Source organism: Glandiceps talaboti, chromosome 3 (assembly GCF_964340395.1).
Source record: "Glandiceps talaboti chromosome 3, keGlaTala1.1, whole genome shotgun sequence".
Taxonomy (NCBI): Eukaryota; Metazoa; Hemichordata; class Enteropneusta; family Spengelidae; genus Glandiceps; species Glandiceps talaboti.
Window position 1 is genome coordinate 12,923,230 of NC_135551.1, and position 25,956 is coordinate 12,949,185.

The 25,956-nt window shown below is 35.7% G+C and overlaps 2 protein-coding genes across 2 annotated transcripts in view; both read left to right on the plus strand.

The window, feature by feature from the left end:
• Positions 1-20,994, plus strand: part of LOC144432628 (arrestin domain-containing protein 3-like) — a 69,301-nt gene extending 48,307 nt beyond the window's left edge. The window contains exons 2-7 of the mRNA XM_078120891.1: positions 13,679-13,798; positions 16,237-16,475; positions 17,469-17,648; positions 18,156-18,359; positions 20,193-20,310; positions 20,813-20,994. Coding sequence (XP_077977017.1) covers positions 13,679-13,798; positions 16,237-16,475; positions 17,469-17,648; positions 18,156-18,359; positions 20,193-20,310; positions 20,813-20,994 — 1,043 coding nt within the window. The remainder of the gene's footprint in view (positions 1-13,678; positions 13,799-16,236; positions 16,476-17,468; positions 17,649-18,155; positions 18,360-20,192; positions 20,311-20,812) is intronic.
• LOC144433056 (tRNA (uracil-5-)-methyltransferase homolog B-like) overlaps positions 1-25,956 on the plus strand; it is a 94,397-nt gene that overhangs the window by 67,603 nt on the left and 838 nt on the right. The window contains exon 10 of the mRNA XM_078121368.1: positions 25,460-25,579. Within this exon, the coding sequence (XP_077977494.1) occupies positions 25,460-25,579 (120 nt within the window). The remainder of the gene's footprint in view (positions 1-25,459; positions 25,580-25,956) is intronic.

Consider the following 25,956-nt stretch of genomic DNA (forward strand, 5'->3'; position numbering starts at 1 on the left):
CACACCACTTCCTTGATATTGTCTACTAAACAGGTAGGAACAAGATCAAATCCTGTGTAGTCTTCTTTCCTGTCCACAACTCCATCTTGCTTCAGTAAAGTTGTAAGACTACCACCATCAGTAGAGTAGGCAAAGTATGTTGTGTTGTAGGGAGGTTTGTAGAAGTGCTTGGCTTTGCAGATCACAGTTTGACAAAATTGAAATTGTTCATTATCTGTGTAGATGTTGAGATGTGGCCAAGTATTATTGGTTTGATGACTATTCTTTATCAGGAAGTACACAGGGTTACAATATGGCCGCCATCTTTGTATGTAGTTCAGTAAGCCAGGTATTTTCTTTGAGGTCACCGAATAAGCCATGAATCCTGTAAGTATAAATTATGTGTTTGTAATCTAGAGATGAGAGGTAGGTGAAAAAATGGACTAAATCTATTTTCTGTCTATACATGAGTATATAAACTGGTGGTTCATTGTGCTGAAGGCAACTGCATATTTGAGATACATTGTAGTTTTCAATTTGAACTTTTGTTCCAAACACAACTTGAAAATTTACCTGAAATTTTCAACTCCACACTTCAGTCTTTGTCAACAGATTGACCTGCTATTCAGTACACATGACCTTTCAGACATATGAGCCTAATAAGGGCGTATAGGTGCCTGGAAGTTTATATCGCCCTCAATCTCTGTTCAGTGATGGTTTAACTGCCCGGATGTAAATAGCTTATTTCACCCACATTGAACTTTGTCTAGTTTCTGTGTCAAGGATCTTTACTTTGTCTATGTTGACTGAGTGACCTGGTGATAGAATGTAGAGGTGTTGGGAGACCTCAGAACCAATTACTTTTCATCAATAAATGTTCAAGCTTGGCCTTACTTCAATCAGAACAAAAAAAAAAATTTTAGAATGAAGGAAATTGCTTGGAAGTGATCGACTGGAATAGTTTATTGAAGCTATGCATTATGCATCAGTCTATGTACATGTAGCACTTGTATTATAGCATTTAAAAATGTAAAACATACCGGGTAGATGACTTTTTAGCAAAACTGAACTATAAGACTAAGTTAGTCCAGTCTCTTATAATTTCCTTTTGACCACATGTCGTCTAAATTTCCAGATAGTAGTCATTCCTTGGAATGAGTTTTGTGTTAAATAATACCCACACTGCTATCTCACAAAAGACAAACTAAATTGAAAGCTTATGGAAGTATTTAATTTATTAAATCAGGTTTTATTGAACCAAAACTTCAAACAACAAAGTATTATGGACCTACAATTTAGTACAAATGTAGATTTGTGATTGTTGGACGTCCTAGTAAAGGTTAAAAGTCATGACTTAGAAAATGTACATTCTGTCCTCCAATTGATTTCTACTCCTACTTAGAGTGCAGTCAATTTATTAGTAATGGTTCACGTGTCATTTATGAAAATGTTCTGATTTTAGCTCACCTCTGTAAATAAATAGCTAATTGGTCAATAAATTATGAATTTCTGTATCTAGAGACACCATTAAAATTTTTGCACAATAAACTTGCCATAAAACACACCAGTGGGGGGGGGGGGGGGGGGGCTGATTTTAGCTCAAATTTTTAAATCAAATAGCAAATTAAATTGGTCAATACAAAATGAAGTTTTGTATATAGAGATGTAATTAAAATTTGCACACAACTTTGCCATAAAAAACACCGGGGAGGGGGAAGCTTTTTTTAGCTCAAATTTTAGATCAAATAGCAAGATAGTCAAAAAATAATAAAGTTTTGTATCTAGCGACACCATTAAAATTTGCACATACAATAACTTTACCGTAAAAAACACAAGGGGTCTATGTCTGCAATGAAGGCTTGTTCATTTTTTCTTCGCAAAGCAAAGCCTTGTCAGCTGAAAGGGCAATTTGTCCATTTCTGATCCATATACACTTTTTAGAATTTCAGCATTACCTAAACTAAAATAGACATAACTTGGTTGTTCATCGGCCTCTGGTATTTCTAATATTAACTTCGCACCTATGGAAGTAATAAAACCCAATTTACGGAATGCTGGATCCGTGTAAGCATAGCCCAAATCCCCATATTCTTTCTGTATGACCCATGCAACAGGTTTCTTTTTGTCATCAAATACTGCCAAGTGTTTGTAGCGTTCAAGAGTTTTGGCAAACTTTGGTGTATATGGGTGTTTGTTTTGTTCTTCTAGTAGTTGCACATGTTCACTAGATAGTGGTCCGACTGTAAATCCTTTTGGTAGTGGTTTTGCAGAAAGAAGCCTTTTATACTCCTTCTGTCGTTCAATGAGAAATGCTTTGCACTGCAGCTCGTATATTTGTTCATAATTCATTTGATCACACACCACTTCCTTGATATTGTCTACTAAACAGGTAGGAACAAGATCAAATCCTGTGTAGTCTTCTCTCAAGTCCACAACTCCATCTTGCTTCAGTAAAGTTGTAAGACTACCACCATCAGTAGAGTAGGCAAAGTATGTTGTGTTGTAGGGAGGTTTGTAGAAGTTGTTGGCTTTACAGACCACGCTTTTACAAAATTGTAATTGTTCATTATCTGTGTAGATGTTGAGATGTGGCCAAGTATTATTGGTTTGATGACTATTCTTTATCAGGAAGTACACAGGGTTACAATATGGCCGCCATCTTTGTATGTAGTTCAGTAAGCCAGGTATTTTCTTTGAGGTCACCGAATAAGCCATGAATCCTGTAAGTATAAATTATGTGTTTGTAATCTAGAGATGAGAGGTAGGTGAAAAAATGGACTAAATCTATTTTCTGTCTATACATGAGTATATAAACTGGTGGTTCTTTGTGCTGAAGGCAACTGCATATTAGAGATACATTGTAGTTTTCAATTTGAACTTTTGTTCCAAACACAGCATCAAAATTTACCTGAAATTTTCAACTGCACACTTCAGTCTTTGTCAACAGATTGACCTGCTATTCAGTACACATGACCTTTCAGACATGTGAGCCTAATAAGGGGTCATGGGTATAAGTGCCTGGAAGTTTATATCGCCCTCAATCTCTGTTCAGTGATGGTTTAACTGCCCGGGTGCAAATAGCTTCTTTCACCGCCATTGAACTTTGTCTAGTTTCTGTGTCAAGGATCTTTACTTTGTCTATGTTGACTGAGCTAGTGACCTGGTGATAGGCTGTGGATGTGTTGGGAGACCTCAGAACCAATTAGTTTTCATCAATAAATGTTCAAGCTTGGCCTTACTTCAATCAGAACAAAAAAACATCTTAGAATGAAGGAAATTGCTTGGAAGTGATCGACTGGAATAGTTTTTTGAAGCTATGCATTATGCATCAGTCTATGTACATGTAGCACTTGTATTATAGCATTTAAAAATGTAAAACATACCGGGTAGATGACTTTTTAGCAAAACTGAACTATAAGACTAAGTTAGTCCAGTCTCTTATAATTTCCTTTTGACCACATGTCGTCTAAATTTCCAGATAGTAGTCATTCCTTGGAATGAGTTTTGTGTTAAATAATACCCATACTGCTATCTCACAAAAGACAAACTAAATTGAAAGCTTATGGAAGTATTTAATTTATTAAATCAGGTTTTATTGAACCAAAACTTCAATCAACAAAGTATTATGGACCTAGATTTGTGATTGTTGGAGGTCCTAGTAAAGGTTAAAGGTCATGACTAGAAAAATGCACATTTTGTCCTCCAATTGATTTCCACTCCTACTTTAATCTAGGTCCTGACAGGGACCATATTACGTACTACAATCCCAGTCTAGTCAATCCCCTTGCTCTAGGCATTAAATGTGGTTAAACCCCATGGGGCGAAACTTATTAAATGGTGCTTGTCAGTAGTAATCCATCACAAATTGACAGCCTTCGTCATCACTCATTAATATTCATTTGGTACAGTTGATTCAGTTTTGACTATGATATGCAAATGTCCAACCATGACTCCACCTCCAGTCTATTTAAACTAAAATCATGTGGGGACACCACAATGTCATCATGTTTATATGAATGCCAAAGGGGGCAGCACGGATATCTGTGCTCAAGCGAGGGGATTGACTAGACTGGGATTGTAGAACATAGGACCTAGACTACTCCTACTTATAGAGTGCAGTCAATTTATCAGTTTTTGGTTCAAATGTCATTTATGAAATTGTTCTGATTTTACACAAAGTGTAGCTCACCGCTTAGATCAAATAGCAAATAAAATTGGTCACTAAATTATGAAGTTTTGTATCTAGAGACTTTGCCATATAAATCACACCATTTGAGGGGTCTGTGTCTGCAATGAAGGCTTGCAATGTTCATTTTTTCTTCGCAAAGCAAAGCCTTGTCAGCTGAAAGGGCAATTTGTCCCCTTTTGATCCATATACACTTTTTAGAATTTCAGCATTACCAAAATTAAAGAAGCCATAAGGTTGTTCATCGGCCTCTGGTATTTCTAAAGTTAACTTTGCAGTTAAGAAAGAAAAAAACCCATATCTACGGAATGCGGGATCTGTGTAACCGTAGCCCAAATCGCCATATTCCTTCTGTATGAGCCATGCAACAGGTTTCTTGTTTTCATCAAATACTGCCAAGTGTTTGTAGCGTTCAAGAGTTTTGGCAAACTTTGGTGTATATGGGTGTGTGTTTTGTTCTTCTAGTAGTTGCACATGTTCACTAGATAGGGGTCCGACTGTAAATCCTTTTGGTAGTGGTTTTGCAGAAAGAAGCCTTTTATACTCCTTCTGTCGTTCAATGAGCAATGCTTTGTATTGCAGCTTGTAGATTTGTTCATAATTCATTTGATCACACACCACTTCCTTGATATTGTCTACTAAACAGGTAGGAACAAGATCAAATCCTGTGTAGTCTTCTTTCCTGTCCATAACTCCATCCTGCTTCAGTAAAGTTGTAAGACTACCACCATCAGTAGAGTAGGCAAAGTATGTTGTGTTGTAGGGAGGTTTGTAGAAGTGGTTGGCTTTACAGACCACACTTTTACAAAATGGAAATTGTTCATTATCTGTGTAGATGTTGAGATGTGGCCAAGTATTATTGGTTTGATGACTATTCTTTATCATGAAGTATAGAGGGTTACAATATGGACGCCATCTTTGTATGTAGTTCAATAAGTCAGGTATTCTCTTTGAGGTCACTGAGTAAGCCATGAATCCTGTAAGTATAAATTATGTGTTTGTCATCTAGAGATGAGAGGTAGGTGAATAAATGGACTAAATCTATTTTCTGTCTATACATGAGTATATAAACTGGTGATTCTTTGTGCTGAATTTGACTACATATTAGAGATACATTGTAATTTTCAATTTGAACTTTTGTTCCAAACACAACATGAAAATTTACCTGAAATTTTCAACTGCACACTTCAGTCTTTGTCAACAGATTGACCTGCTATTCAGTACACATGACCTTTCAGACATGTGAGCCTAATAAGGGGTCATAGGTATAGGTGCCTGGAAGTTTATATCGCCCTCAATCTCTGTTCAGTGATTGTTTAACTGCCCGGATGCAAATAGCTTCTTTCACCCCCATTGAACTTTGTCTAGTTTCTGTGTCAAGGATCTTTACTTTGTCTATGTTGACTGAGTGACCTGGTGATAGGATGTAGAGGTGTTGGGAGACCTCAGAACCAATTAGTTTTCATCAATAAATGTTCAAGCTTGGCCTTACTTCAATCAGAACAAAAAAAAACATCTTAGAATGAAGGAAATTGCTTGGAAGTGATCGACTGGAATAGTTTATTGAAGCTATGCATTATGCATCAGTCTATGTACATGTAACACTTGTATTATAGCATTTAAAAATGTAAAACATACCGGGTAGATGACTTTTTAGCAAAACTGAACTATAAGACTAAGTTAGTCACGTCTCTTATAATTAAGCAATAACCCCCACCGAAGGCACGAGCCGAATGGCGAGTGCTATATGGAGCGAATTGTACCAAATTCGAGTGTATACCAGCCTTCGGCGGGGGTTATTGCTATTATATTATATCAAAATATGTGTCTATTTCTTCAAAATGTGATTCTGTGGTTATTCATGATTTATATGCCTGAAAAGGCGAATTCATGCGTACAGAAAAAAATCGTCGGTAATAGATCGTCGGGAACAAGCATATTTTGATGAGTGGATACGTTCATGTCGCCCCCACACACACGTACTGCATGAACACAAACCGTACACTGCATTGCATTGCATTGATAAATTACTTTATTTACATCATATAATGCATAACGAAAACGCATTGAAAACTAGCAAGAGGTCAAAGAAAGTAACAATTTTGTTTGGATATTTACATAAGAACAATACAATCTTGTACACTTCTAAAAATAGATGTCTCGGCGTTGAATCAGTTGAATCTGCGGAGAAAGCTCGTGACAGTAATCAGAGACGCGACGTTACACAGTCTACTTTAATTTAATGGTTACCAAATTGAACATTGACTTAACCTGAAAGTGTACAGTTTTGAAATAATCCTGACGCACTTACCTAATGGTTAAAATTTAAATTGGTGTTGCTTGATTCAACGAGAGCAGGACGCTGAGACGGCTCGTTGCATGGGAGAACTTGTACCTTATCAGCCATGGCCAGTGATGTTGAAGCCACTGATCGATCGTTTCTTTCGATCGCAAGGTCATCAGTGGAATTATTTGGACTACTGTAACCCAAACTATTGGACAGGATACCTGACATACCTTTACTCTGAGGAAGTGTTAACTTATTGGTATAAGAACGAACACATTCAGCTTGTATGTACTATTCATATGCTAGTTTAGGGGCCCATTTTACCACTGCCAGCCGTGGTAAAATGGGATTTTACCACAGTTATTATCCAATCAGAATGGCACATAGTAGCATGATATAATATAATTTCCTTTTTACCACATCAGTCTTTTATTTTAAATTTCCAGATAGTCATCCCTCAGAACGAGTTTTGTGTTAAATAATACCCATACTGCTATCTCACAAAAGACAAACTAATTGAAAGCTTATGGAAGTATTTAATTTATTAAATCAGGTTTTATTGAATCAAAACTTCAAACAACAAAGTATTATGGACCTAGATTTGTGATTGTTGGACGTCCTAGTAAAGGTCATGATCAAATAGCAAATTAGTCAATAAATTATGAATTTTTGTATCTAGAGACACCATTAAAATTTGCACCATAACCTTGCCATAAAACACACCAGTGGGAGGGGGGGGGGGGGCTGATTTTAGCTCAAATTTTTAGATCAAATAGCAAATTAAATTGGTCAATACAAAATAAAGTTTTGTATCTAGAGTCACAATTAATATTTGCGTATTAAACTGCCATAAAAAACACCGGGGAGGGGGAAGCTTTTTTTAGCTCAAATTTTAGATCAAATAGCAAATTAGTCAAAAAATAATGAAGTTTTGTATCGAGCGACACCATTAAAATTTGCACAATAACTTTACAGTAAAAAACACAAGGGGTCTATGTCTGCAATGAAGGCTTGTTCATTTTTTCTTCGCAAAGCAAAGCCTTGTCAGCTGAAAGGGCAATTTGTCCATTTCTGATCCATATACACTTTTTAGAATTTCAGCATTACCTAAATTAAAAAAGCCATAAGGTTGTTCATCGGCCTCTGGTATTTCTAATGTTAACTTCGCACCTATGGAAGTAATAAAACCAAATTTACGGTATGCTGGATCCGTGTAACCATAGCCCAAATCGCCATATTCTTTCTGTATGACCCATGCAACAGGTTTCTTGTTTTCATCAAATACTGCCAGGTGTTTGTAGCGTTCAAGAGTTTTGGCAAACTTTGGTGTATATGGGTGTGTGTTTTGTTCTTCTAGTAGTTGCACATGTTCACTAGATAGTGGTCCGACTGTAAATCCTTTTGGTAGTGGTTTTGCAGAAAGAAGCCTTTTATACTCCTTCTGTCGTTCAATGAGAAATGCTTTGTACTGTAGCTCGTATATTTGTTCATAATTCATTTGATCACACACCACTTCCTTGATATTGTCTACTAAACAGGTAGGAACAAGATCAAATCCTGTGTAGTCTTCTCTCAAGTCCACAACTCCATCTTGCTTCAGTAAAGTTGTAAGACTACCACCATCAGTAGAGTAGGCAAAGTATGTTGTGTTGTAGGGAGGTTTGTAGAAGTTGTTGGCTTTACAGACCACGCTTTTACAAAATTGTAATTGTTCATTATCTGTGTAGATGTTGAGATGTGGCCAAGTATTATTGGTTTGATGACTATTCTTTATCAGGAAGTACACAGGGTTACAATATGGCCGCCATCTTTGTATGTAGTTCAGTAAGCCAGGTATTTTCTTTGAGGTCACCGAATAAGCCATGAACCCTGTAAGTATAAATTATGTGTTTGTAATCTAGAGATGAGAGGTAGGCGAAAAATGGACTAAATCTATTCTCCTGAAATTTATTTATTTCACCACAGACACCAATAACGGTCCCGGTATTTTTTGAATATCGTAAATACAATAACATCATAATTTTGTATTACGATCATCCTAGACTAGAATATCACAGTCCTGGAATGTAATATTAGTTCACAAGTGTCTGTGGTACAAATGTAGGGAGTGTTTGTCCATCTGTCAGCACCTGGTAAAAACTTATTGATGTGTTGAATATTCATTGTTCAGGTCAACAACTCTTCAAAAAGAAGTATGACAAAAACGCAAGTATATTTAGACTGTGAGATACGTCATGTCATTACGCCCTCACTGGCCTCCTCTTGTGGGAGGGGTTGACCAATGTGTGAGGGTGTCCTATCTGGGCATACCTTACAGACTAAAGTATATTCTGTTGATAAGAATTTTCAAAAGAAATACTTGCTAGATAAAATGCAATTTTATGCTTCCTAAAAGATGTAAATGTTACACAAATACCGAAACAGCAGGTACGGTAAATCTAAGGATTTCACAATGCATTGTATAAGCAATGACAGTCGAAGTCAGCATGTCGCTTTGCAAATCCTTGACGGGAATCCGAAATGCATTCTGTGCACAGCTAGGACGGATTCACACCTTGTAACTTACTAAGTGTTTGCAGACCAGCAGATAGAGGCACAGTTTGGTTCAGGTATTAAAGAACAGCAAACAATGTTCTTAACTACAAGGGTATGTGTCAATGCATGTTCTCAATCATCCAGGTATGAAGTTCAAAAGAACAGCAAGTCAAGTAGGATAGATTATAAACATTACTTTGTTACAAGAGTATACATTCAAACCCAGATATTCATGTCTGTTTACTTCTTACATAGTGTATTTAATAGATGTTTCTGAGAGAGAGAAAAAGGTTTATGTTGTGTGAGCCGTACCTCTTTTAGAATCTTATATGACACAAAAGAGTCTCTGTTATTCTCACATACAGATTGCTCTGCTCTTGTTGGTTCAGCAAACAGCAGCTAACAAAGTTCTGAACAATGTTACAGTTAGCATTCAAAACAGCAGTATGTTGTAACTATACACGTCAATCTGGAAATTCGCCATTTTGCTGACATTTGACTCTGGTTTTACTTCAGTTGATCTATAGACATGTAAATTTAGGTCATTAGGTTATAGTTAGTTGGTTAGTTAGTTAGTTGCACACTCCACTAGAGAGCTTCACCACATTCTTGCACAACTTCTCCGGGCCATTGCCCACGATCTCCTGATAGTTTCTCTGCAGTTAGCAATGCTAGTCCAGTGCCTGTCTTAATTTGGTCGTACCAACGTTTAGGGGATGGCCAAACATCATTAGGTTATTATAATTATCATTATTATTATTTTATATAATTATGTAAATTTAGGTCAATTTGATAGCTAAATTATGAGTACTTATACCCAATAGCTGTCAAAAATGTTGACACAGTGTTTGACATGTACAGGTTTAGCAATCCTCTACTGGAGTAAATATTTAACAGTTTTAAAGTTTGTGCAGTGAGTGATAACCAACTCCTTGCTGCTTCAAGTCTTATCAGTAGTGGATAGGGTACAAAAAACAGGGATTTAGAAAGTAGGAATTGGTTTAATTTGTAGTTCAAGTAAAACTATACACCCTTAAATTTTTGTGTAGGGTGGAGCATGCATGGTGATAGAACCACCATATTTGTGGTGTAAAAATCAACCATTTGTACAGTCACTCAAGAATCAAAAAGACAGACACTCAATCCTCTTTCTACCAGGGGTATTTGTTTTGTACACTGCAGAAAACTACTACACTAACTTTATATCTATATGTTATAAGCGCATAGGATTAAAGCATTCACATTGCAATCTCTATCTTACCAGTCCCTCAATTATACAGTTTAGTTGACTGATCGAGGCACAGTCGTTGTTGAAATCTCGCCCAGGGACTCTAGCAATTCAGAAACAAATGGCAGATGGGGCTTTAACCTGCAACCTGTAGATTCCAAGCCGACCACTCTAACCATTCACCCATCATGACTCCATTACTAGCAGTGTACAGATTACAAGTCGGCCACTCTAACCATTTAGCTATCATGACTCCACAACTAGCAGTGTACAGATTACAAGTCGGCCACTCTAACCAAATTAGCTATCATGACTCCACAACTAGCAGTGTACAGATTACAAGTCAGCCACTCTAACCATTCACCCATCATGACTCCACAACGAGCAGTGTACAGATTCCAAGCTTGCCACTCTAACCATTCAGCTATCATGCCTCCACTGGTTTCTGAAGACTTGTCTGTGAATCACTCATAAGCATAATATTAAAAACACATAGAAATTAGAAATGACTAAATAAAACCATTATCACACAATGTAGATATAGACAATCCATAAAATGTTAACAGCTACTGATATCAACGGTTTACAATCTGTTGGAAGTGATAACAAAAGTGACTCGAAATTGAGAAAAAATTATAATCTGGGGCTGATAAACATTTAATAGACTTTACGAGTATTAGTTTGTTGTCCGTCAAAGGCCACAAAATTTGATCACAATTTTGATATCTTTAATACTTCAGAAGTGATTAAGGTTTTATGTCTTTACAGATATAAAATATCATACATCAAAGGTATGGCAAGGAAATATTAAAAGTTTAATATCTTCCCATGATGGTGATAATAATTTTTTAATTTCTTTTTTATCTGTTTTTCGGAAGATGAAAGTGAGTTGTAAGGTCAATGATCCAGACTCTATATTTTCAGACATGAAATTATCTTTTAAGAACTGAGATTTTATTTCTATATTGTAAAATCTTGTCTCTCTTATATATGTACATATATTTGCATAAATTTACATTCATTAGCTGGTTATTTCTATGGTATTCATATTTTTCTGAGGAAAACATACAATACAATACATACATACATACATACATACATACATACCGGTACATACATACATACATACATACATACATGCATACATACATACATACATACATACATACATACCGGTACATACATACATACATACATACATACATGCATACATACATACATACATACATACATACATACATACATGCATACATACCGGTACATACATACATACATACATACATACATACATACATGCATGCATGCATGCATACATACATACATACATACATACATACATACCGGTACATACATACATACATACATACATACATACACAATATACATGCATACATACATACATACATACATACATACATACATACATGTACATGCATACATACATACATACATACATACAGACAGACAGACAGACACACACACACACACACACACAGAAACACAGGTGCATACATACAAACACACGTACATGCACATACACACACATGCACACTTCATGCAAATACATACATATACATATTAACATCATAGTTATTAAAATTTCTACTCACAGTCAATACATTTCTTGGAAGCAAATCCCAAATTTTCACTGATGTCTTATCAGATGACAATGCTGACAAAGACATTCAGTGAAAATTGATTCACCTCAAAGAAATTTTTTAACTCTGTGAGGAGAAATTTTCATTGCTATTAAGTATGAACTCAGAGTCCTTGAACATTCATTCTCACATATTAACACACAGAAAGAGACACACACAAATATATAAAACACATATTACACATAGACACATGGACTAAATTATTAGTACCTTCAGATACACTATCATTGAAATAGTTTCAAAAAATTTGAATCTGAATTTCCAAAATTTGCAATCAAAATTGAAAGAAGAAAAACAAAATATGATTTTTACTTCTAAGTATTAAAAGAATAGTAAGTGCAATATGCCCTTGGCATTCGATGTTTACCCTTGGAGCTATTAGACTTAATGTAGGAATTGAGTACACCTTTTATTTGGACCCCTTGTAAATCTTACACTTATGATATGTACCAGATACACTATAAGTTTGGTAAGCCTTGCTATAGGGAATATACATTTTCACTTGTAAATGAATGTAGGGTAGATGTATCATAACCTATCACATTTCAGGTGTAATCTTCACAACAATACATGTACTTGTAGCTAAGCATAATAAGACAGATCTCTGACTGATTTTCCCTGACTATAAAGACACGGATGTAGACACACAGTGTACCAGAGTACATTACCACTATTTGTATACAGGGTGTCCTCCAAACAGTAATTATAGCAATGAGATATGGCCTGTCTATACAAAGGAAAGGTTCATACGTACTACATCTGAAATGTCAGGATTAATAGCCTTTCCTTGCTTTCTGGGATAATGGAAAACCTGTACCAGTAAATTAGCATCGCGGAACTCGGGTCATTTCTGTAAAGGAAATACCGTAGTATGTAATGACAGTCAGAATGTCGTGTTGTGAGATGAAATGTTTGCTCACATTTGAAGCTTATATAACTGTTTATTTTGAAATTGATAGTTGGAGATTTTTTGGTAGTGTTCAGTTTTAGTGAAGTCATTTTTTCATCAGGTATTGATATATTAATTAAAGTCACTATGAAAGATGATTTTTTTTTTGTGTCACAAAGCAATAAAATTTACGTCAAAAAAGCTGTTCTTGTATGATGTTCTTATACTGTAAGTCTAAAGATAAGATTATGAAAAGTAAATGTATCATATATAATGAGTTGTTAGCCAAATGAAATTTTTTGAAATGTCGTGTAGAGTTCTGATTTGTTAGCTGTTGCCTATTTTACCAGGTGTGTGAGTTCATTTCATTGGTAAATCTGACATTGAGTTCTGATTTGTTAGCTGTTGTCTATTTTACCAGGTGTGAGTTCATTTCATTGGTAAATCTGTCATTGAGTTCTGATTTGTTAGCTGTTGTCTATTTTACCAGGTGTGTGAGTTCATTTCATTGGTAAATCTGACATTGAGTTCTGATTTGTTAGCTGTTGCCTATTTCACCAGGTGTGTGAGTTCATTTCATTGGTAAATCTGACATTGAGTTCTGATTTGTTAGCTGTTGTCTATTTTACCAGGTGTGAGTTCATTTCATTGGTAAATCTCACATTGAGTTCTGATTTGTTAGCTGTTGCCTATTTGACCAGGTGTGAGAGTTCATTTCATTGGTAAATCTCACATTGAGTTCTGATTTGTTAGCTGTTGCCTATTTCACCAGGTGTGAGAGTTCATTTCATTGGTAAATCTCACATTGAGTTCTGATTTGTTAGCTGTTGTCTATTTTACCAGGTGTGAGAGTTCATTTCATTGGTAAATCTCAACTAGAGTTCTGATTTGTTTATTAATTTGTTTACTTCACCAGGTGTGAGACTTCATTTCGTTGGTAAATCTCACGTAGAGTGGGATGAGGGTGTTGATGAAGACAAAAAGTACAGAGCTGAAAGTTTGTATTTTGAAGATAAATCTACACTATGGGGTAAAGGTAAGAAATAGCTACTAGCTAGCATTTAGTATGAAATTTTATATTTTAGCGCCAATGGGCACTGCCTGGAAGGGGGGGGGGGGGTGCTTAAATATTGGGTTCCGTACTTCCGTCCATCCATCTGTGCTTGTGTTCTCCTCATATCTCTGGCATGCACTGATTGACTTCAACCAAGCCTGGCACAATAGTAACATACATGTATTATTGTCACTTTGTTTTACAACCAAATCAAATATGGCAACCTTATTTGTTATCAAATTTCACAATATGCATCATAACATCATGGCTGTATAATACCGGTACGTAGTGACTTCATTCAAGTGCCTACACCCATATTATCAAATATGAGTTTTTTATTTTAAGACCTTGACATTTGACCTTGAAAGTCTCCGTCAAGGTCAAATAGCCCAATTTTTAGACACTTTCTAGCTTTTTGCATTTTTTTGAGTTACAAACATGTCAGGCCTTGGTATATATTGTTTCACATTGTTTTACAAGTAGGTTATTTGGTAATCCCCAGCATGCACTGCGAGTTGGGATTTGGTTTCCCCAGCATGCACTGCGACTTGGGATTTGGTTTCCCCAGCATGCACTGCGAGTTGGGATTTGGTTTCCCCAGCATGCACTGCGAGTTGGGATTTGGTTTCCCCAGACTCTTGCTTTGGGTGGACTTGTAGGCAGAGTCCCCAGTGGCAATAATCTCATGAGTAACTGAGACTGTGTAAAAGTAAGCTGTCAAGTCTGACACTGACCTTTGACCTTCCTGTCAAGGTCAAGTAACAGTTGTATGTATTGGTACACCTTTTAGTGACACTGTCAATACAGTACCTTAAACAAGTGTGAATACATACACTTACTCCGTGCCCAATGTCATAATATTATCACATTATAGTGAAAAAGTCTCTTTATTTGCTGTAGGAAATAATCCATCTATCAACACTCAACCGAATCAACACTAGCAAACAGCTGACTCAATGAGTGTTCACACACTGTATGTGTATCTATTACCACTTTTAATGTTTAGTGTAGCATTAGTTACACTCAACAGAATCAGACAGATTTCAAGCGATGGTGGAATTTACACTGCACTCGTGTCTATAGCAACTGAGTAGTTGTTGAAATTTTGTGATGGAATATTTCGATGTTTGATGATGGGTGTCACGTCAAACAAATCAGGAAGATGTGCATTGATGGCAAGATTTACACTGCACTCCCATCTAGTGAAAAAACATTGACGTAGAAATTTTTGTGGAATATTTTAACACTCAACATGTTACATCAAATAAAAACCCTGAGTGACTTCAAATGACGGTAACATTTACACTACACTCGAATCTCATATAAAAAAAAATACTTTTGTTGAAATTTCTTGAGATATTTTCACACTCGGTGTGCTATTTTGAGCAAAATCTGAATGACTTGTAGTGGTGGTTAAATTTACACTACACTCAAATCTCATACAAAAAATTCTTTGGTAGAAAGTTCTTGAGATGGTTTTGATGCTTAATGTGTTTTCTTAATAGTTATTTTTAAGCAGAATCTCGGAATGAATTTAAATGATTGTGAAATGATGTACAGTCTCCTCTTATGCCTTAGAATAGAACATGCCGTGTAGAAATGTTGTTGTATATCTTGACACTCCATTCTCGCAAACCAGAGCTGTTATTTCTTATTACGTGACACTGCGAAATAACCTCTCAGTGGTGCGTCTTGGGCAGTGCCGTAAAAGAGGCTGTCACAGTGGTATACGATGACGTGACACTCTTACATGTGCTGTATTTATTGAAAGGGACACGATGGGCCTATTTTGACACACCATTTTCATCTAAATTTCAAATACTTGTGTAAAATTCAACTAGTGTAACTTAATTTTTGCCATGAAAAAGAGTATGAAACATCCATATAGCATTGCTAAGTTTATTGTGCATATTTTGTACAATTCTGATTTTGGTGGCACATTTTATTAGTACCGGTACACCCCAAAAAGTACCAGAGTCATTTATTGGGTTTGTCTAACTGCTATTGTCACAGATGTCATGGTTACAAGTGAGGACTTAATGAAAAGCAATAGTATAAAATCATGTGATCGTATAATTCCAAAATCTCCCAGAAAAAATATTGAGATCTGGACCATACCATTTTAATCAACTGTCATATTGGGGGGGGGGGGGGGGTGCATGGGGTTGGTCAGATTTATTTGTTTACTTGCAAATACTGATCTATGCTACATGTGTATTATCGTGGAGGGGATATATCATTGCATAGTACTGCTACAATATTCACGAACATGTGCTTTCTGTGTAGTGATTTTGACTGATTTTACTCCAAGAAGATTACCTTGTACCAAAAATACACCTTTTTACAATGTAAATATTGGTAAATTCATGAGTGCTGTATCAAACTCCTAAAACAGACTAAGTCTTGTATTATATTTCCAGAGAGAACTAACAGTGAAGGTGAAGATCCCGAATTAACAGCCGGAGAACATGCTTTCCCTTTCAAAGTTCAACTTCCCTCAGAAGGTCTGCCATGTTCCTTTGAAGGCTCTCCCTATGGATATATCCGGTACTATATCAAGGCATACATTGATATTCCCTGGAAGTTTGATCCAGCTACAAAGAGAGCTTTTACAGTTTCAGGAATTCCTCGGGATCTGAATGATCTTCCCGATATTCATGTATGTTGGTTTTTCCTGTAATTATCATATCCTGAGTTCATTTTGACTTTTTATGTTCTTGATAGTTACATTAAATCGTGTAATTTCTCTGTCATATAGAAATTATCAAAAATATGATTTGATAAGGCAGTAAAAAAAATTGTGTGTTTCCAATGCAATAACCCTACCTACCCTAGTTTAAGCTGTCAAATATGAAACAACATTGTCCAAGTCTGTGTTTGTAACTCAATACATTGCAAAAAGCTAAAAATTGTGTAAAATGTTTGTCTTTGTACATACAATAATAAACATTTCACATGTTTTTACTAATCTTTTGCCATATATTGACTTAGTTACAAACAAGGACTTGGCATTATGTTGTTTCACATTGATTTCTCAAGTAGGAAGCCATGATAAAATTGTTTTATAAATTAAAAATCCAAAATAAATACTCAATCCTCATCCATATGGATCAGTTTAATTTTAATGAAAAATTGGAAAAAATATAAAAATTCTGAATGTTTTGACTCATATTTCAAGCGTTATATATAGAAGGGTATGAGTAGACATAGATACTCCTAGTCATGATGTAAGACAACTAGGGTATAAATCCTGTATTTTGGAGTTTGATAAATTTCTTTCTATATGATGATTTTAGAACTACACTCTGGTAATCCAGCCTTGGTTTACTATTAAGATAGACACAAACTATGTTGATACAGCAGTGATAAACTATTGAATGGATGTTAGTTTAATTATAGTCTCAGTAGGGCAGCTCTCTGAAAGCTAGTTTTATAAACTTGCAGTGTACTGTTTTAGGACTTCCAATGTTTACACTATGTTGTTGACAGGGTTATTAGATTCGCACAACAGAGGAACCGCTATCACCCACTTGCGTAATCTACCACATTGAAGAACAATAGACTTAGTTTTGCGGCTATCTTAACAGTCAACTGAAGGCTGGGATTTACCAGACTGAATGTAACAGTTGTATTTTCCTTCATTTTTATCTAGAATCCAGTCCATGGTCACGATGACAAGACTGTGTGTTGTCTATGTTGTGCTACCGGTCCAATTTCATTAGATGCCTGCACTGATAAGAAAGGATACATACCTGGTGAAAGTATAGGAGTTACTCTCAGTATTGAGAACGTCACTGAGAGAGAAATTAAAACAAAATCTGCACTCATGCAGGTAAGGCTTTCAAAAAAATCTTTAAAAGTCTTTAAAGTCATTGAAAGTTTTTAAAGTCTTTTAAATGTCTAGAGGTCTTTCTGAAATATACTAAGTATATACTAAGTCTTATAATTTAGTCGAAGGTCCACAATTTTCTTAAATCAGAATGAGCTGTAACTGGATTGATTTTTTTTCTCAATCAGACAACCAACCATTCACTGAAAATTATTAAAATACCAATAATTAGATATTGTACCGATACAAGACTAATGATTACGTGGTGATTGTATCCATAAGTTATTGTAGTATACAGTAACAGGTTGAAATCACTGCATTGGGGCACTGATTTTTGGGTGCAGACCCAAAAATCAATTTGAGTTGATTTATTGTACCCTATCATGTGTACAGCTGCATAATAAGTATGTTTTTACTATTTTGTTTCCATGGTTACGGCAAGAACCACATATTAACCTTTTCTTTATAGTTGTTACTGATTTCATTTTTTTCTTTCCACGGATTCTGCAGGAGGTATCGTTTACTGGGTACACCATAGGTGAAGGTAATGCCAAAACAATGACAAAACTAATCACAGTAACAGAAGTCAGACATGGCTGCCCTGAAGCAGAAGATGCTACTATGAATTGGAGTAAACAATTATTACTTATTCCACCAATACCAGCTACTGGACTAGAAGGTTGTCCATTTATAGACATCAAGTATTATGTGGAGGTATGTTATGGACTTTCATATAAGGGTGACCCAATTGTCTTTTCTGTTTCTCATTACCTGACTGACCCAAATTTTCAAGTCTGACATAAAAAAAATAAATAAATAAAAAAAATTGCCAGCCCTTAATATTTTTGTGGAACAGCGCCCTCTCTGGCAAGAATAAGCAAGTGTCTGAACTTTGGATTATACAACCTAGCTGTGGTTGCTTTAAAGTTACAAAATGTAGCAAAATTGCCTGACGGTCTAGCAACTAGAGTAAGCTCTTAACAGTGCCTTTGGTTCTATATGACCTGTGGTTGGTTTTAAACTTAACAGAATTACCCACGGGTCTAGCAGCTAGACTAGAACTATCCCCAAACTCTTAGAAACCCCTACCGTATATCTGTCACCAACCAATGCTGTAAACCTGATGAATGATGAAAGGTAGCAATAAGTGTTTCCTCTGCTACAAGTGTAATGGTAACTGAAGTAGACGCCATTACACTATCTACTTCATGTCTAGGGGTATTTTGATTACGTGGTAAAACAGTGCTAGACACACTTCAAAGTATCGACTTTAGAGATAGTTGCATGTTCAGTCAAAGAGATATCAAATACTTGACTTGAGTTCCTCACTATTATCACTCAGACTAACTTAGATGGTTTCAAGTGTTCATAGTCTATTTGTCGTAACCCCGTCAAACAAAAACTTGACACCGCGATGGAAAAAAAACAAAGTCAGCTTTCAATTACACTATATTTTATTGATATTGCCTGTTGAGAGATACGTACACTAAACCCGTACTGGAATATTCAACCTTTTTAAATTAGTGAATTACCTCAGAGTCTGTACTTGTTAATGATCGCACCTTGTACACTGATTGTACCATCTGTAAGATTCTCACAAACCACAGCTGATATTTCTTCCACTGCAGTGCGTCTTGGACAGTGTCATAAAAGAGGCTGTGCTTTACGGCAACGATCAGTACTTGTAATGAATAAAGTTCAAACGTTTGTAAAATTTATGGAATGCTGATAAGATTTGATCACTAAGCAATCATAGATTCATGTACATGTGTCACTAAGTACAACAACAACAACATTTAAAGGGGAATACCACTGTAGGATATCAAGGCATTTTTGTAAACTTCTGGAGTCATTTCATAATTTTACATCGTATACATTACACAAGATTGTTGAGAAACACTGAGTGGAAATTTAGTCTTCATTCATAGGAGTCAGCTGACATGCATTGTACGTGTCTCATAGGAGTCAGCTGACATGCATTGTACGTGTCTCAGGAGTCAGCTGACATGCATTGTACATGTAAGTGTCTCGTAGGAGTCAGCTGATATGCATTGTACGTGTCTCATAGGAGTCAGCTGACATGCATTGTATGTATCTCATAGGAGTCAGCTGACATGCATTGTACGTATCTCATAGGAGTCAGCTGACATGCATTGTACGTGTCTCATAGGAGTCAGCAGACATGCATTGTATGTATCTCATAGGAGTCAGCTGACATGCATTGTACATGTAAGTGTCTCATAGGAGTCAGCTGACATGCATTGTACGTATCTCATAGGAGTCAGCTGACATGCATTGTACGTGTCTCATAGGAGTCAGCTGACATGCATTGTACGTATCTCATAGGAGTCAGCTGACATGCATATGTAATAGCAACAAATAAATATTCATGACTCCTAAGTGCGTATTACATGTACCATCAAATAAAACCATCAACCCGAAGTTTATGAAAATGCCTTTTATTTCCTGCACTTGGCTTTAAAGAACCCTTTCAATAAGTAAAAAATACCAGGTAATGGTGATGTAATTTTGCTTCTACATTTTCAGGTGGAAGCTGTAGTGGTTGGTACTGTGTTTCATCTATCTATGAAATTACCTATTATTATTGGTAATATACCAGTCAGATCTCCTGCTCCATCCACTGAAGAAGAACCTAGTATCAATAGTAAGTACAAAGAACTTATAATATCTATGTTTTAGACAGTGTTTTTTGCCAAGGTTGGGTAACCCTGGTAACAGAAAGGGGGAATATGGTAAAACTGGCATAATTTCCAATACATTGTCAGTACATAATTTTGGTGGGGAACCCTGGTAAAATGACAGTGGAACTTGGGTAGATTTTACCTGCTTACCTATGAAGTGACTCACAGAGCTCTTAGAATGCCTGACATTTTGGAGAGTATTACAGATTTTTTATCTCCTATTAAATGTTGGACTACGGTATTATGAAGATACATGAAGGAAATCTGTCACTGTATTTTTTAAAGATAGTTAGGTTTTGGGGACTGTATTCGTGAAAATGTTGGCTTGGTACACCTTGGGAAGTGTTCAGACACTGACCCTGGATTGAAATAGCTCTTTTATAGGTATTATCTGATATCAAAAAACCTTGTAAATTAGAAAATCTCACAGTCTCATTTCGTTTTCTTCTCTCTATCTTTCCACAGTGCCGCCACCATCCTATGAGGTGCTGTTCTCCGGGAAAACCAACATCCGTGACAAGGATGATGATGAGTATACACACGGACAGATGGAGTTTGCACCAAGATATGCGTACTACAGTGTAGACAAACGAAAGTCACGGCCAATGTCAGTTGTCTCACAAATCACATACTATGGCAGTTTGTGATGATGATAAACACCCATGGTAGCATATCAAAAAGATCTTATGCAAAGAAGTGGAAATTGTTTCATAAATGACAACTTCTTTTCAACTCTTTCTCGTCCTTTCCAGTCTTAGCCACAGAAGTCAAGTTCAGTACAGCTAGATTTGTTATATTAGTTAACCATACAACATTTTACTGCAATACATACAACTTCAAAAAAAAGATCCGAGAAATTTCATCCGCAAAAGAAACAACCCTTGCAACTACCACATTTGTATGCCTTTAACCCAGAGACTTGTACATCACAGTTGACTTCATTCATTCATTCATTCAAAACATCAAGTCTTTAGAATAGGCTAACTGTGACTCACAGACTGTTTGTGATGTTATAAAAAAAATCACAGGAGGCTGCAATGCTTGCTGTTCTCTAACATACATTGTATGACGTTATGACTTACACTTGCGCGCCATCGCAGAACTGCGATTTAATGGGGAAAATAGGTTGACATCTGAGGGACATGATTACATCATAGATTGACATTTGAGGGACATGATTACATCATAGGTTGACATCTGAGGGACATGATTACATCATAGTTGACATCAGAGGGACATGATTACATCATAGGTTGACATCTGAGGGACATGATTACATCATAGGTTGACATCTGAGGGACATGATTACATCATAGGTTGACATCTGAGGGACATGATTACATCATAGGTTGACATCTGAGGGACATGATTACATCATAGATTGACATCTGAGGGACATGATTACATCATAGGTTGACATCAGATCTCCAGTTTGGTGGTAATGTCAAACTCAGAACAGTTTCTGTGCTGACAATTAGTCAAGCCTTGGCTATGTAAGTGAACAGCATTGTTACAGTAAAGCCATATAGCCAAGTCTCTGGGTTAATATACTCTATAAATACAAGTTACCAAGGCATACCTCTTTAACAGGTAGAATATATACCATGTACTGAGAGCAAGCCCATCTCTGGAGAGGTCAAGAGGCCAAATTTAACTTTGATGTTGACATCACACCTACCCAGGTACCTATCTAGTCAAAGGAGCTGTCATTTGTGAAAAATAAAAGTTTAACTGGTAATTCAAACAAAGAGTACATATTCATGAATTTCCTTGAAGTAGGTTAGTTAGAATAGCTGTGATTGGTTCAAGTTAATGAACAACAGCCAATGAAATGGCCTCAATTTGAATATTTCTTACTCTGAATTTCACTTAATAGACAGTGATTGATAGAATAGTTGTTATTAGGTCATTCAAATGATCAACAGCCAATGAAATGGCTTCAATTTGAACATTTCATACTATGTATTTAACAGAATTGATAGCTCTGATTGGATCATTTGAATGAGCAAGAGCCAATGAAAAGGCTCAATTTGAATACTTCATACTCTGTACTTAATACCTAATCAGTGATTGGTTGATATATGTTGTTATACGTCGTGTACATGCATGATAACTATAATTCTAGATTTTCAAATACTATAACGGAGAATTCATAAATAAACTGGAACAAAAGTTTAGATAAAAAATATATTTATGACTTACTTCCTGTATTTATATTTTAAAGATGTTTTTTAAAAAATCATGATATGACAGAAGAGTACATGGTTTTGTCTACAGTTTGTATTTATTCTGTATTTGTGGACACCTGACATTTCAATTTTGACATTTATAATCTGTGAACAAGCAAAATAAATTATTGAACCGAATTGGTGACATTTTACCTCAAGTATGCCACGGTCATTAAAGAGGCACAAACTGAGTTTATGAGGTATTTGACTCGAGTGAAAATACTTGCATAAAACTAGAATTCCTTCATAGAGTGTTGTGTGGTTGCAATGTAATAACTACTTAGGGTACTGAATATGTTTGATTGCACAAATACAGTATGCTGAGTGGTTACATTATAATAACTACCCAGGCTACCGTATGCTGTATACTAGTAGAACGTTAATATCGATGCATGCCTTCGATGGCTCTGAAATCGTATTTTGACATTGTTAGCACATTTGAAAGCATAGCAGTGGTTTTCTTGACGTTTTAGTATGTGTATGATAAATTACGTCATCAAAGCCTTTAACATGCCAGGTTTGAATTCTCCCAATAGTAAGTGATGGACAGGGTATAAGTATGCTACAGTAATTAGAGTACATCGGGTAATAATCTACAACAAATATTACTAACTAGTCTACCAAAAACTGTACAAACTCGGCTTAAAAGACACTTTAAGAAAAGAGCAAGAAAAATATTGAAGTTAACGTTGGTCCTCAGAGAAAAAAAGATCTAATGTAGTCCTTATGGCTCCATCATTAAGATATCACCAGTGACTGAATCATGGGCCTTTAAGTTTAATTAATATACTTTTAGGGATCTATAGTATGTATCACATCCACTTCATGAAAAGTGATCCTAATTTCTAGGGCCTTAGATTAGATAAATGAAACACAAAGGCTGTTATTTGGTTTGTACCATAACATTGTAAATACCTTGTTAACTGAGAGTCACAGTTTCCTTTATGTACAGTTCACGTTGTAGCTGTGTATTTGTAAATTGCCAAATCACAGAGCCAAAAAAGAACAACTTTGATTGATTTTTGTAGTTTTCTTTATGAGTTTGTTTTTATCAAAAAAGTATTTATATTAATTAATTTGTAGTGATTGTTAAAAGATAATTGTGAATTTGGTCAACACTTGACTGGTATAACTTTGACAGAATTGTTTATCATCAGCAATTCAGTGCGCCCTCTAATGGTAGCCACATTTTGTTGCTGTGAGTCAAAATGAGAAAAACTGGGATTTCTTGTGAGTCACCACATAGTGAGAGATAGGAGAACATGTAATCTGTCCTGTAGCCTGTAGGCTAGCCAGCTTTGGTCTTATCAATTTGTTTAAATCAAACACCAGGGAGTGAAAGATTACACTTGTGATCAATAGAGAAACTTGCTGCTAGTAGGTAGTTTTTTTAGCACAGCTTGAGACAGGCTATCTGGGATGATTGGTTGAATTTAGTTGCATAAGCTACCCTTCACGAAGTTTATAACTTTAACTTGAAACTTCAACACATCAAGACAACTGTTCTGTTAAAAGTGAACAATCCATTTTTTTGCAAGCACATCTAAGGTTTTAGCCATTGATAAATATTTTCTCTGTACCACAACTGTACCACTTCACATGAAGATCTCACACTGTGAACTGATGAAATACATTTCACTTTCCTAGATAAATTAAGATATGTAAACATATAAACAGTCTGATGTGAAATTAACAAGTAATAAAATAATGACATGAAAACAAAGGAATCCGGAAACATTCATGGTGTAAACTATCTGTATTCCGTATGAGAAAAAACAAATGAAATTGCACGTCGATTGAATATTTATTGTTCATAGTATTATGTTTGTAGGTGATGTCACTTTTCTGCAAGTTTTATAGCTTTTTGTCATTGGATGTAAATTTTTCATAACTACTTTTTTTTTTGTAAGAAAGTCACCTGAAGTTGGTGCAAATGAGACACCAGATTCAGGAACAACTTCTAATTAATTCATTGGGACCAAATTGTATTTCAAGCCTAGAACAGAACCGACTACATCTGCTTGATACAGCAATATGTAATAATTTTGTTAGATATTACATGTATAATTAATAATTTGAAGAATAATTATGTATAATTGATAATTTTGCAAGATATTGTATTTGTGTATATGAGTAATTTGAGCAAATATTGTATTATTGATATGCTTGTAAACCTAAATTTATAATGCAAAATAATAAATGTAATTTTGTATATGTCTTACTCTGTCAGATTTACTATAATGTAAGTTTAACGTGACTTGCATGGTGTCATTTGAGTATGTTTACTAAAGTTTACAATAAAAACACGAATATTTCAATCACTGTATATGATGTGTGTAGATCTCTCTATTTACTGGGTGTGTTCATGATGTAAGCTTTATAAAAACAAAAGTATGATTATGAGTGACCTGTGAGGGCGCTATTATATTAGCTTCTCGACAACTATACTACTGCCGTCAAGTATCACTCCTTGTTTGTACAAGTTACTTTACCAGGACTTTACCCCAGATTAATCCGTGAATGGAAGCCTACTGCCGTCAACTGTTCGTGCAGCCAAGGACATCAACTCTTTCAAAAGACTTCATCTACAAGTAAACTTACAAGAACTGCAAACTCGCACACACCAAAAAGTTGTAAACTCGTCACATCACTCCAGTACTACCACACTCTGACCTGTGATTGACAACTGCAAGATGTCTTACTAGTATTTGGCACAGTATTAAGCAGAAGCAGAAAGTTGATAGACTGTGCAGATATAGGACAAATAACCGTTAGTTCAAATAGTATTACATGACCTGCTTTGAGTTTCAAGTGATCCAAAAGTATGAGACTATGTTTGCTCAATAAATATTGACATAACATTGTTTATTTTGTTTTGATTCAGATATCCATAATGCAGAGTTTATCACAGGCAAGGCAGAGAAAGTCATCCCACAGCTAATGTCTACATTGGAGGATGAAAACCATGTTGTAGCTGTGGTGAACCCAAGCAGGGCAGGTCTTCGTAAGTTTATCATCATTTATTTAATATTTGAACCAAAATACTGTAAACCTGAGCATTTTCACCACTAGAAAATTTTGCAATTTTTTTTTTCATTTTCAGTCTTCAACTAGTTCCTAAAGACTAATGTGTACAAACTTCTGAGCCCTGTATGTTTATATACAAGAAGCCTTATTTAGTCACTACTTATTTTCACATATATCTTATGAAAATATCTTGAGTAGATGATCTTTGACCATAAACCTAGGGGGTCAGTGACCTAATATGACCCAAATAGTTGGTTTGTGGTATTTTAATAGGGCTAATGTCAGAGTGCATTGACCTTGGTTTGTGATAGTCTCCAACAATTAATGAGAGAATCACCTGTTTGTTACTTTTTA